The sequence below is a fragment of the Phoxinus phoxinus genome (genome assembly GCF_949152265.1).
Source record: "Phoxinus phoxinus genome assembly, chromosome: 5".
Lineage (NCBI taxonomy): Eukaryota > Metazoa > Chordata > Actinopteri > Cypriniformes > Leuciscidae > Phoxinus > Phoxinus phoxinus.
The window spans coordinates 37687937-37700124 of NC_136880.1; the positions used below are offsets into that span (position 1 = coordinate 37687937).

Consider the following 12188-nt stretch of genomic DNA (forward strand, 5'->3'; position numbering starts at 1 on the left):
ATCTTAGACTGTTTGAAGAAAATCCTACATTAAATGTATCATGATTTTATAGCAGAATAGATAAACAGTATTTTGGCAGAATCAATGTTATCATATTACATTTTGTATAATGCCCCAGTCTTAAAAGCTGAACATCACAAATATCCTTTTAAAAATATGCACCTGTCATTTTAATCCAAAATCACAAGAAAAAATATATATATTATATTTTCCACATAGAAAATGAAGCTTACTTTAGCACCATTGACCATTTTTTTACCCATGGTGACAATTTAAGACATGAAGGCCTGGTTTCACAAATAAAGCTTAGATTAAGTCAGGATTAGGCCTTAGTTCAATTAGGACATTTAAGTATCTTTTATAATGTGTCTTAGAAAACAACATTTCTGGTGTGCATCTTCAGACAAAACAATGAAATATTATATGACAAGATATGTCAGTGCAAGTTGCTTTCAGTTAAGGTACCTCAAACATGCATTTTTGTCTGGGAATTGGTTTAAGCATTGTCTGTGAAACCGTGGGATAAGTACATTGCCTCAATACTGTAATGCAAAAAATATATATATCTCGTCATATTCCATCGTAATGTGGAAAAGGCCTAACAGTAATTGTAGTTACAGTAACCTAAATATATCATGCTAATTAATACAAATTTTACATTTTGGTCATAAAAATAATCGTACATTTTAATGGTCCTAAATACAGCTATCTTTTACTTTTGACATGTTCTTCGTAGGCTTCATGAGTGCACTGAAAAATTCCTCACCTTGTTTTCTTCCTTCCCCCCCTCCAGGTAAACGGTAGTCAGCTCCGCCTCCCCGTGGAGTTTGGTTCTTCTGTGTCTGTGTCTCAGTCAGGACCTTACGCCCAAGTTGATACAAACTTCGGTCTGAGGCTGCTGTTTGGAAACGCCAGGCTGTTCGTCCAGGTGGATGAACGCTACCGAGGAGTGTTGTGCGGCCTGTGCGGCACCTACTCCGGAACTCAGTTTGACGATTTTCTGACACCCGACGGCAACACAGTAGCAGATTCGCACGAGTTCGCCAGCAGCTGGAACACCAAAGACAGTGACTGGCCGTAAGAGCTCACTGAATCCTCGCAGAATTCGTAATAAGTCCTAAAATATTCAGCTGAATCCTTAAAAAATGACAAACTATCCCCCTCAAGCAAACAAAAAAAGGAAAATATCTTTTTTTTTAAACTCTTTAAAAAAAAATTGGCGCCTGACTATTTAAAGGGATAGTTAATTCATCATGAGTACGGGGCATTCAGGTTGCAAAAAACAACATAGGCTAATTCATATTAAGCCATATGATAGTGAGATAAACAGACCGACATTTAAGTTATTATTCTCTGCAAATTACATTCACTCAAGCTTTTTTTGGCGATGTAGCAATGACCGATTCGTGAATGAATCGTAATGTAATGAATTGGCTGATCCTGTTCACAAACCCGCTTTGAATGATTCAGTAATGAATCGTTCACGTTTCATTTACCAAGCGAATTTAAAGGGATAGTTCACCCAAAAATTTTAATTAGCCCATGATTTACTCACCCTTAAGTCATGTGTATATTAGTTATTTTAGTCGGAAGCTAGTTATTTTAGTCGATAAAGTTTTAAAAATGGATATTTTTCTTACACGAACGCATCGCTTCACTTCAGAAGGCCTTTAACACCCCAGAGCCATGTGAAGCTCTTTTATCATGGATGGATCCACTTTGATGGACTTAAAAAAAAAATATACATCCAATTACTGCCATTATAAAGCTTGGACGAGCCTGGACATTTTTTATATAACTCCGATTGTATTTGTCTGAAAGAAGAATGTCATTTACACCTAGGATGACTTGAGGGTGAGTAAATCATGGGCTATGTAACATTTTTGGGTGAGCTATCCCTTTAAACTGGGGATGTGACAGTGATTGATTCATCATATGCCAATTACAAAGGGGAATAAAAATGTCTGCCACATATTTTAATTAATTAATGATTTGTGTATCCATTTATTATTATCAAAAGCTACGTTGTAATATTAACTTTTTTTCCCAGTTGCAGTGATGGCTCTCCAGACCCCCCTGCTTGTCATCCAGACCTGGAGGATGATGCATATACAAAGTGCAGTGAACTGTTTGAAGATGCTTTCAAAGAGTGCCACTGGTTCGTTCCACCACAGATCTACGTCAGCAGCTGCGTTTCTGATTACTGTATTTCCCAGGGGGACATGGCTCTGCTCTGCACCTCTTTGGAGGACTATGTGTCTGCTTGTGAGATAGCAGAGGTGTTTCTGCCAGACTGGAGAAATCACACCTTCTGTTGTAAGTGCATCGTTTTTTATTCTACATATCGTTTTATCAAATTCTAAAATCATATTTGTCTTATTAAACATTTGTCCTGTTCAAATCTGGAAAAAAAAAAAAAATATATATATATATATATATAAATATATATATATTATTATTTATTTTTTTAGCTGTTCATTGTGCTGCACATTTATAAAAAAAAAAAAAAAAAAATATATATATATATATATATATATATATATATATATATATATATATATATATATATGTGTCTGTATCTTTTTATTTTATTTTAACTTTTTATTCACTTTAATATATTCTAAAATAATTTTCAACTTAACATTTACATGTTTTTTATATATTTTTATTTTATTTATTGCTTATGTAAAACAATTATCATTGTATGAAATGTACTACATAAATAACCCTGCCTTGACTTAACATAGGAGTTTGCTAAATCATTTCTTTCTTTCAGTATATTAGATGAAAAAACGGTAAGGCAACAACTAAAATGAAACCTTAAATCTCTGAACTTTTTCTGCTTCCATACAGTTGTCAATCCTTCACCACCAACAACAGACAACCCCACACCATCCCCACCATCTGCAAGTAAGCAGTCTTTTATCTCTTTCTTTATGTATATACTGCCCAGCCAAAATAAAATAAAATAAAAATGCTGTTTGGATTTAAAATGCTTAATTTTTGCAGTGATTAGGATGTTTCTATGTTACATGTTTGGCAACACCTTCTTCTAACCCTAATTGATGGAGTGTGGGAAGAAACATCATGGCCATATTCCAGGATGACATAGCCAAGATTAATCAAGCTCAAATTGCGAAAGAAGGGTTGAGACTGAGGGAGAATGAAGAATCATTTTCACACATGAATTAGCATCTCCGAGTCCAGATCTTAAATTCAAAGTCTTTGGGATGTGCTGGAGGAGACTTTACAGAGTGCTGGACTCTTGTCAATACAAGATCTTGACCAAAAATGTATGCACCTCTTGATGGAAATAAATGTTGTGATGACATTTCCATCAAGAGGTGCATCAATTTTTGGTCAAGATCTTGCACTACTCCCGCACATCATAAAGACTTTCAATGAATTTAAGCTCTTGCCTATTTAAATCCAAACAGTGATTTATTTATAAAAAATTCTGGCCGAGCAGTGTATATAATTTTTTTTAATTCCTTTGTCATCATACAGGTTGCCTGTGGAGCTGTAACTTTGATCAGGATGAATGTGGGTGGGCACAACTTATCCAAGACAGTTTTGATTGGACCAGATGGTCAGGGACAACGCCATCAAACTTCACTGGTCCACCCAGTGACCACACCACAGGAAGTAAGTTTGCTGGGAAAATTGGTTCATAAAATATGAAGTAGACGATGGGATTCTGTGGAGCAGATTTCATGTAGACATTGGGTCCGTGTCCCAGTCAATACCTGGGTAAAATAACTGAAAACTGGGTTTACTGTCTCATTCACTTCTCTGGCTGTTATATATAGGTGGCTTCTACATGTATATTGAGGGGGATAGTGTGGTCCATGGCGACTCAGCCCGAATGATGAGTCCTGTCTGCAACACTTCCGGCAGGCAGTGTTTGAGTTTCTGGTTCCACATGTACGGTCTGGCAAATGCTATGTCTCTCAACCTCTACATATATGAGAACAACCGTGCCATCAAAATATGGTCCAGAACCAACAAACAGGGCAACAGCTGGTACCAAGGCCAGGTTGAAATCCAACCACAACAGCCATTCCAGGTAAGTTACAGTGTGTGGATATATGACATCAACACATTCTACTTTTTAATGAATTCAGAGGACACAATTAAGTAAGCAAACATGATGGATGAAAGACTGTTTGTTAATACTCTTATGGACTGTTTCAGGTCATCATAGAAGGCATCAGGGGCTCAGATCAAAGCTCAGATGTGGCCATAGATGATGTGGCCATAATGTATGGTGCATGTGATTGTAAGTGTTGTAGATATAAATCTATTACAGACTGATCTATAAATATGTTGAATCTGATTGTGTGGCATGATCCGTGTCCACTTAGTCTCTTTTTTTTTAGCTTTACTTCTTAAGAACAGTCTTAAACTAACTCTACTTTGGAAATGCTGTTGTTAACTGGATATTAATTTATTTACTTAAGGTATAATCCTTTTGAATTGTTTATATTACATGATTAAAGCAAACTTCAGTTAATTTGATTTGATCTCATTGGCAGATTCATCCACAGAAGACTCGACAACTCTGGCACCCCATCTAACTACTACAAACTCAATCAACCCCCAACCAAGTAAGACTTTCTATAATAATGTTTATGTAAAAGTAATGCACAACCCTGTATACTTTTGTAACGCTGTTGTTGTTGATTTTTCAAGTAAAATGGGATATTCAATAAGAAAAAAAGTTGGGCAGGACTAAACATTATTCATAAGTAAATGTTCCGGTACACATTTTTGTTGTTTAAACGGCAGAGAACATGGGTATTATTTCAGGGAATGCACAATAAAAACATAAAAGTGTCTTGTGAAATGAATCAACTGAGAAAAGTGGGCGTTACACAACCAAAAAGTGAGAGGTTGAAAAGTAAGAGGGATTTGTGAGAAATCAGACATCACTTTATAGGTGAGGCAAGTTTTAATGTTTAAAAAGGCTTCCATATGCTGCATAATATTGGTGGATCAGACTGTGGTTAACTGCTTGGCATGATAATTATTTGGTTGCTTTGTTTTGACAGATTGTAGAATGAACTGTGATTTTGAAAAGGACATCTGCAGTTGGACTCAGATGGTGACTGACGTTTTTGATTGGACAAGACACACAGGCTCCACCCCTACATCAATGACTGGTCCTTCCTCTGACCACACAACAGGAAGTAGGTACATATTTACATCTTGTAATTTACCATTTTTGACCATTTCCTTACTTTGATGTCTCCTTTTCTTGGTCCAGGTGGTTTTTATATGTACATCGAGGGTGACAGCGCAACTTATGGCGACATGGCCCGTCTCCTCAGTGCAGAATGTGCTGACCCTCAACCTCAGTGTCTTCAGTTCTGGTACCACATGCATGGTTCCAGCTGGACCATGGGACTGAGCGTCCACATACTGGAAGGCAATGTGGCCAAGGAGGTCTGGAAGATGAATGAAGACCATGGAGATATGTGGCATCTTGCTCAGGTGGACCTTAAATCAGATGTTAAGTTCAAGGTCAGGAAAAGTTTGAGAACTACATAATCTTCTTCAAAATAAACTAAATTATTAGAGCTAATCTATTGACATGTTATTGTTCTATCAGGTGATCTTTGAGGGGCGTAGAGGAAGCTCAGCCCGGTCAGATGTTGCCATTGATGATGTCTCACTGCACAGAGGAGCCTGTAGCGGTATGTTCCAACTCTGTGACGGACCTTAGTAAAAACATTCAGATTTAAAAATAACAAGTCAGCCTATTCAGTAGAACGACTACTACGTTTTGCAAAAAGATTCGTAATTAATTTGTTAAGAGTTGTACACATCTTTCAGAATTACCAAACCAGGTGGCTCCACCTTCAGTCCCATTGCCACCAGCTGCAACAATGACACAACCTGCACCCATCCAAACTGCAGAAATACCAAAGACCTCAGCGTGTAAGTTCACTATCCACCACTGCAGTGTGAGCACATTCTGTTGTGACTGATGATGCCAGAAAATAACACTCCCATGATTAATTATCTGCATCTTCCATTGTTTTAAGGAAAAGACTAATGAAATAATAAATTAAATGTGCTTATTTCCTCCAGCTTGTGGCATCAACTGTGATTTTGAAAAGGACATTTGTGCTTGGACTCAGTTGGCAACTGATGTTTTTGATTGGACAAGACACAGAGGCTCCACCCCTACTTCAATGACTGGTCCTTCCTCTGACCACACAACAGGAAGTAGGTTTGGTTTTCTAGATCCTGAGGTCATTCCACCATTAAAATAAACAGATATTTCACATCAATAAATAAATATTTGTGTTGCACATATTCTATGACAATGTCTCTGCTCAAGAGTCTCTTGATCCACATTTCCAGGTGGTTTTTATATGTACATCGAGGGTGACAGTGCTGTCCATGGAGACACTGCCCGTCTCCTCAGTGCACAATGTGCTGACCCTCAACCTCAGTGTCTTCAGTTCTGGTACCACATGCATGGTTCCAGCTGGACCATGGGACTGAGCGTCTACCTGCTGCAATATGGCAATGTGGCCAAAGAGGTGTGGAGGAAGAGAGAAGACCAAGGGAACATGTGGAATCTTGCACAGGTGGACCTGAGACCAGATGTTAAGTTCCAGGTCAGTAAAAGTAAAAACTAACTACTTATTCTTCTTTGAACAATACACATGTTAAAGAGAACATACTAAACTCTAAAAAATCATCTACAGTAATCTTTGTAATTGGTCTATCAGGTGATCTTTGAGGGGCGTAGAGGAAGCTCAGCCCGGTCAGATGTTGCCATTGATGATGTCTTACTGCACAGAGGAGCCTGTAGCGGTATGTTCCTACTCTGTGGCGGACCTTAGTGAAAACATTCAGATTTAAAATTTTAAGTCAACTTATTCAGTAGAAATACTATTACGTTTTGCATAATAAAGGCTTTTAACTTAATGTTAGAGTTGTACACATCTTTCAGAAATACCAAACCAGGTGGCTCCACCTTCATTCCCATTGCCACCAGCTGCAACAATGCCACAACCGACACCCATCCAAACTGCAGAAATACCAAACACCTCATCAGAGTGTAAGTTCACTATCCACCACTGCAGTGTGAGCACATTCTGTTGTGACTGATGATACCAGAAAATAACACTCCCATGATTCATTATCTGCATCTTCCAGTGTTTTCAGAAAGAGACTAATGAAATCATTAATAAAATGTGCTTCTTTTCTTCCAGCTTGTGGCATCAACTGTGATTTTGAAAGGGACATTTGTGCTTGGACTCAGTTGGCAACTGATGTTTTTGATTGGACAAGACACAGAGGCTCCACCCCTACATCAATGACTGGTCCCTCCTCTGACCACACAACAGGAAGTAAGTCTTGTTTTTTAGATCTTGAGGTCAATCCACCATATTCAACATCAAATCAAAAGCTGTGTTGCACAACTTCTTTTCCAGGTGGTTTTTATATGTACATTGAGGGTGACAGTGCGGTCCATGGAGACACTGCCCGTCTCCTCAGTGCACAATGTGCTGACCCTCAACCTCAGTGTCTTCAGTTCTGGTACCACATGCATGGTTCCAGCTGGACCATGGGACTGAGCGTCTACCTGCTGCAATATGGCAATGTGGCCAAAGAGGTGTGGAGGAAGAGAGAAGACCAAGGGAACATGTGGCATCTTGCACAGGTGGACCTGAGACCAGATGTTAAGTTCCAGGTCAGTAAATATTTAAGAACTACCTAGTGTTCTTGAAATGCTTTACATGGTAAAGTAAACATACAACACTATAATAACTAATCTAATCTATGTTATTGTTCTATCAGGTGATCTTTGAGGGGCGTATAGGAAGTTCAGCCCGGTCAGATGTTGCCATTGATGATGTCTCACTGCACAGAGGAGCCTGTAGCGGTATGTTCCTAACTGTGTGTAAAAAGCATTCAGCTTTAAAATATGTCAAATTCATTAGAATTATTTATTTTTTTACATTTTTCAAAGGGGTTCTTAACTTAATGATTTAAGAACTGTAAATATCTTTCAGAACTACCAAACCAGGTGGCTCCACCTTCAGTCCCATTGCCACAATCAGCACCCATCCAACGTAGAGAAATACCAAACCCCTCAGCGTGTAAGTTCACTATCAGTGTGATTGATCACATTATGTTATGATTGATGGTACCAGAAAATAACACTCCCATGATTAATTTTCTGCATCTTCTATTGTTTTCAGAAAGAAAGTAATGAAATAATAAATTAAATGTGCTTATTTCCTCCAGCTTGTGGCATCAACTGTGATTTTGAAAAGGACATTTGTGCTTGGACTCAGTTGGCAACTGATGTTTTTGATTGGACAAGACACATAGGCTCCACCCCTACTTCAATGACTGGTCCTTCCTCTGACCACACAACAGGAAGTAGGTTTGGTTTTCTAGATCCTGAGGTCATTCCACCATTAAAATAACAGATATTTCACATCAATAAATAAATATTTGTGTTGCACATATTCTATGACAATGTCTCTGCTCAAGTGTCTCCTGATCCACATTTCCAGGTGGTTTTTATATGTACATCGAGGGTGACAGTGCTGTCCATGGAGACACTGCCCGTCTCCTCAGTGCACAATGTGCTGACCCTCAACCTCAGTGTCTTCAGTTCTGGTACCACATGCATGGTTCCAGCTGGACCATGGGACTGAGCGTCTACCTGCTGCAATATGGCAATGTGGCCAAAGAGGTGTGGAGGAAGAGAGAAGACCAAGGGAACATGTGGAATCTTGCACAGGTGGACCTGAGACCAGATGTTAAGTTCCAGGTCAGTAAAAGTAAAAACTAACTACTTATTCTTCTTTGAACAATACACATGTTAAAGAGAACATACTAAACTCTAAAAAATTATCTACAGTAAACTTTGTAATTGGTCTATCAGGTGATCTTTGAGGGGCGTAGAGGAAGCTCAGCCCGGTCAGATGTTGCCATTGATGACGTGTCACTGCACAGAGGAGCCTGTAGCGGTATGTTCCTAACTCTGTAAAATCAACCTAATATGTTAAGAGTAATACATTGATTTAGCCGGATTATGTAACTTCAGTTCTTAAGCATCGCAGTGAAATCTTTCTCTGACTCTGCAGAGATAATGTCAAACGGGGAGGAGGTACAAAATAAGAAAGAGTTCGGAGACAACTGGAAAGCAACAGATGACAAAAGCACAGCAAGAAGGTAGAGAGCCTTTCTTAATCTTTTTTTTCTTCACATCAGCCTTACCAAATCTCTTTTTTGCTTTGTCATTATGGGGTATGGAGTGTAGTTTGATGTGAAAAAAATATTTTAAAAGCATTTTAGCATAAGGCTGCAACATACCAAAATGTGAAAATGCGCAACATTGTTGCAATCTTATGCTGTGTGAGAGTGAGAGTGATTAATTTAGTAACCAAATTGTGCAATTTATTTAATATGATTATTAATTGATTAATGGCAAATAAGTTAATCATAAGTTGTCAGAGTAATTCTTAAATACTTTATCAACATCAAAATCTGAACACCAGATTATGGAAGCTTGTTTCTGCCATGAAAAAAAAAATTCAAAGATAGTTGAGACTTTTATAAAGTCAGAATTGCAAGGGAAAAAAAGTCAGAATTGCAGAAAATATATAAGGAGAATATTCAGATCCTGAATAAGGATATTTCATATCCTGAATAAGGAGATATTCAGCAATTCTGACATTTTTCCCTTAAATTCTGAATTTATAAAACACAATTGTGACTTATATCATGCAATTCTGAGAAAAAAAAACTTTAACAACGCAGTTGCACAATTGCGTGCCTTTTTTTTGTGTGAAAACAAGCTTCCATTCCAGATGCCTCTGTACAGGCAAAGAAAACCTAATATAATTCTATCTTCTTGTATATGACAGAAAACTCAAATGTGATCATGTTAATCAGTTGCACATTTATGAAAGACATTTGCTGTATTACATGTTTTGGTTTATTAATCAGTTCATATAGGAATAGGACATGAGGTGAAATTATGCAAACTGTTTGCAAAAAAGAAATTTAACTAAAAATGTTTTTTGATTATAATATTGTATGTCACCTGTAATAAAAAAATATTAGTATGCATTTTATTTTTTTCATCACATTTTAATTGGTTAAGAGAGGTTTTAGGTTAAAGTAGCCTTTATGATTCACAATTTTAGACTGTTTATGAACCAGTGATGTTGGCCAATGTTATTGTTTTTTTGTTTTGTTTTTTGCAAAAATAATTGACATCTGTATAATTGTTCTTCTTTCATCTTTGATATGCAGGCGGTCCTTGCTGTTAAAAAAACATTCTCAGGCTTGAGCTGAAACATACTTGGCAAACAATCAGCTGACAACACCTGTCAATATGGACCTCCTCTACATCATAACTCATCAATCACTCACACTAGTTTGAGCAAGATCTGTTGCTGTTTACCAAGGAAGTATCGGTTATATATAACAGCCTCTAACATAGTTATTTCATTATATGATGTACAACAAAATGCTTATCAGCTTTTTATAGATAAGGTGTTAACCCCTAATGTCACAGTGAATTTCTTCTCAAGTTCACAAGGTCTCCTAGTTCCTCCATTACTTTAACTATGAACATGTTCCATTTGAAAACTAGTAAACTTATTTTTGTCAAAAGTTTTTTGTTTGTGTGTGTTTGCACGTAATATGTGAGACAAACATGTTTTTGACTTGCATTTAATAAACATTTAAATTTCATTCAATCAAACCTTGTGATGGTCCTGTTGCTTATTTAACTCTTTTTAACAGCATTCCTGTCATAGTTTCATAATGACAGTGATATACCGCAAAACCTGCTGAGCAAGATGCAATCAGTATGTAGCCTCAAGAAAACTAGCAGATCAAGTAGAAAACACAGTTAAATGGCAAGAAAATCAGTTGAATTGGACACGCGTACCTGAAGAGGATGAAGGTTTTAGTTGTCCACTTCTGGCTTCTCTTTCTACTCCTGTACCAAAGAAACATGAACCTGGCATCAGGTAAGTCAGGCGACACGACACTGCCATGTGTGTACACATGTGCTGTGAGAAACTACAGGTAAAAAGAAACTGTCACGTATTGGCCAATTTTGAGATTTTGGTCTATTTTGCTTTCTTTACTAGTGGAAAGAAAACATCCAAAAGTATAGCCTACATTTAAGTGTTTCTTTAATAACACTATTAGCGCCTGAAGATTTCATTGCATATCTTTAGAAGGCATTTTCTCTCTACTTCAGAAGCACTTACATTCACCAGACTTACCAGTTTTATTCATATCTATTCTTCTGAAAGTTTTGTATATCATTCGCCTGATTTATATAACATTTTACTTTGATTTATGGAATGATAAAAGAGAATCCAAAACTCCACTCTGTAAAAACTTTAACTGGTAATATGTTGACATTTTATTTGATTAAAAATACAAAAGTTATGATTTTTTTTACAAAAACTGAAATATTATTAGAATTTAAAACATCTGTTTTCTATGTGAATATATAGTGTAATTTATTCCTGGGATCAAAGCTGAATTTTCAGCATCATTACTCCAGTCTTCAGTGTCACATGGTTCTTCAGAAATTATTCTAATATTATGATTTGATGCTCAAGAAACATTTCTCATTATTATTGAAAACAGATGTTTTTTTGTTTTTTTTTAGGATTCTTAGATGAATAGAAAGTTCAAAAGAACAGCATTTATCTGAAATAGAAAGCTTTTGTAACATTAAACACTACCATTCGAAAGTTTGGAGTCAGTAAGAATTTTTTTTTTAATTTTTTGGGGGAAAGAAATAAAAGAAATCAATACATTTAATTCATCAATGATGTTGGTCATTTATGACATTTATAATGTTACAAAACTTTTTATTTCAAATGAATGCTGTTGTTTTTAACTTTCTATTCACCATAGAATGCTGAAAAAAATAGTTTTCAACATTAATAACAATAATTAATGTTTTTTTAGCATCAAATCTGCATATTAGAATGATTTCTGAAGGATCATGTGACACTGAAGACTGGAGTAATGATGCTGAACATTCAGCTTTGATTAGGAATAAATTACATTTAAAAATATATTACAGTTTTTCTCGATTGCTTAAACACTATAACCAGGCTTTTGAACTAAAATTTCAAAACCATAATGCCATTTATCAAAAAGCACACCCATTTCAC

At 36.6% G+C, this 12188-nt stretch overlaps 1 protein-coding gene across 1 annotated transcript; it reads left to right on the forward strand.

Moving 5' to 3' along the window:
- The first annotated feature begins 772 nt into the window (after positions 1 to 772).
- Positions 773 to 10759, forward strand: LOC306998537 (MAM and LDL-receptor class A domain-containing protein 1). Its single transcript, XM_079612722.1, has 24 exons — positions 773 to 1077; positions 2051 to 2316; positions 2854 to 2910; positions 3508 to 3645; positions 3810 to 4066; positions 4195 to 4279; positions 4536 to 4607; positions 5052 to 5189; positions 5267 to 5523; positions 5612 to 5696; positions 5836 to 5940; positions 6094 to 6231; positions 6370 to 6629; positions 6744 to 6828; positions 6968 to 7075; positions 7230 to 7367; positions 7452 to 7711; positions 7819 to 7903; positions 8034 to 8120; positions 8269 to 8406; positions 8544 to 8803; positions 8918 to 9002; positions 9120 to 9207; positions 10294 to 10759. The coding sequence occupies exons 2-24, from the start codon at positions 2223 to 2225 to the stop codon at positions 10328 to 10330; spliced, it is 3057 nt and encodes a 1018-aa protein (XP_079468848.1). The 5' UTR covers positions 773 to 1077; positions 2051 to 2222; the 3' UTR covers positions 10331 to 10759.
- Positions 10760 to 12188: the final 1429 nt, after the last annotated feature.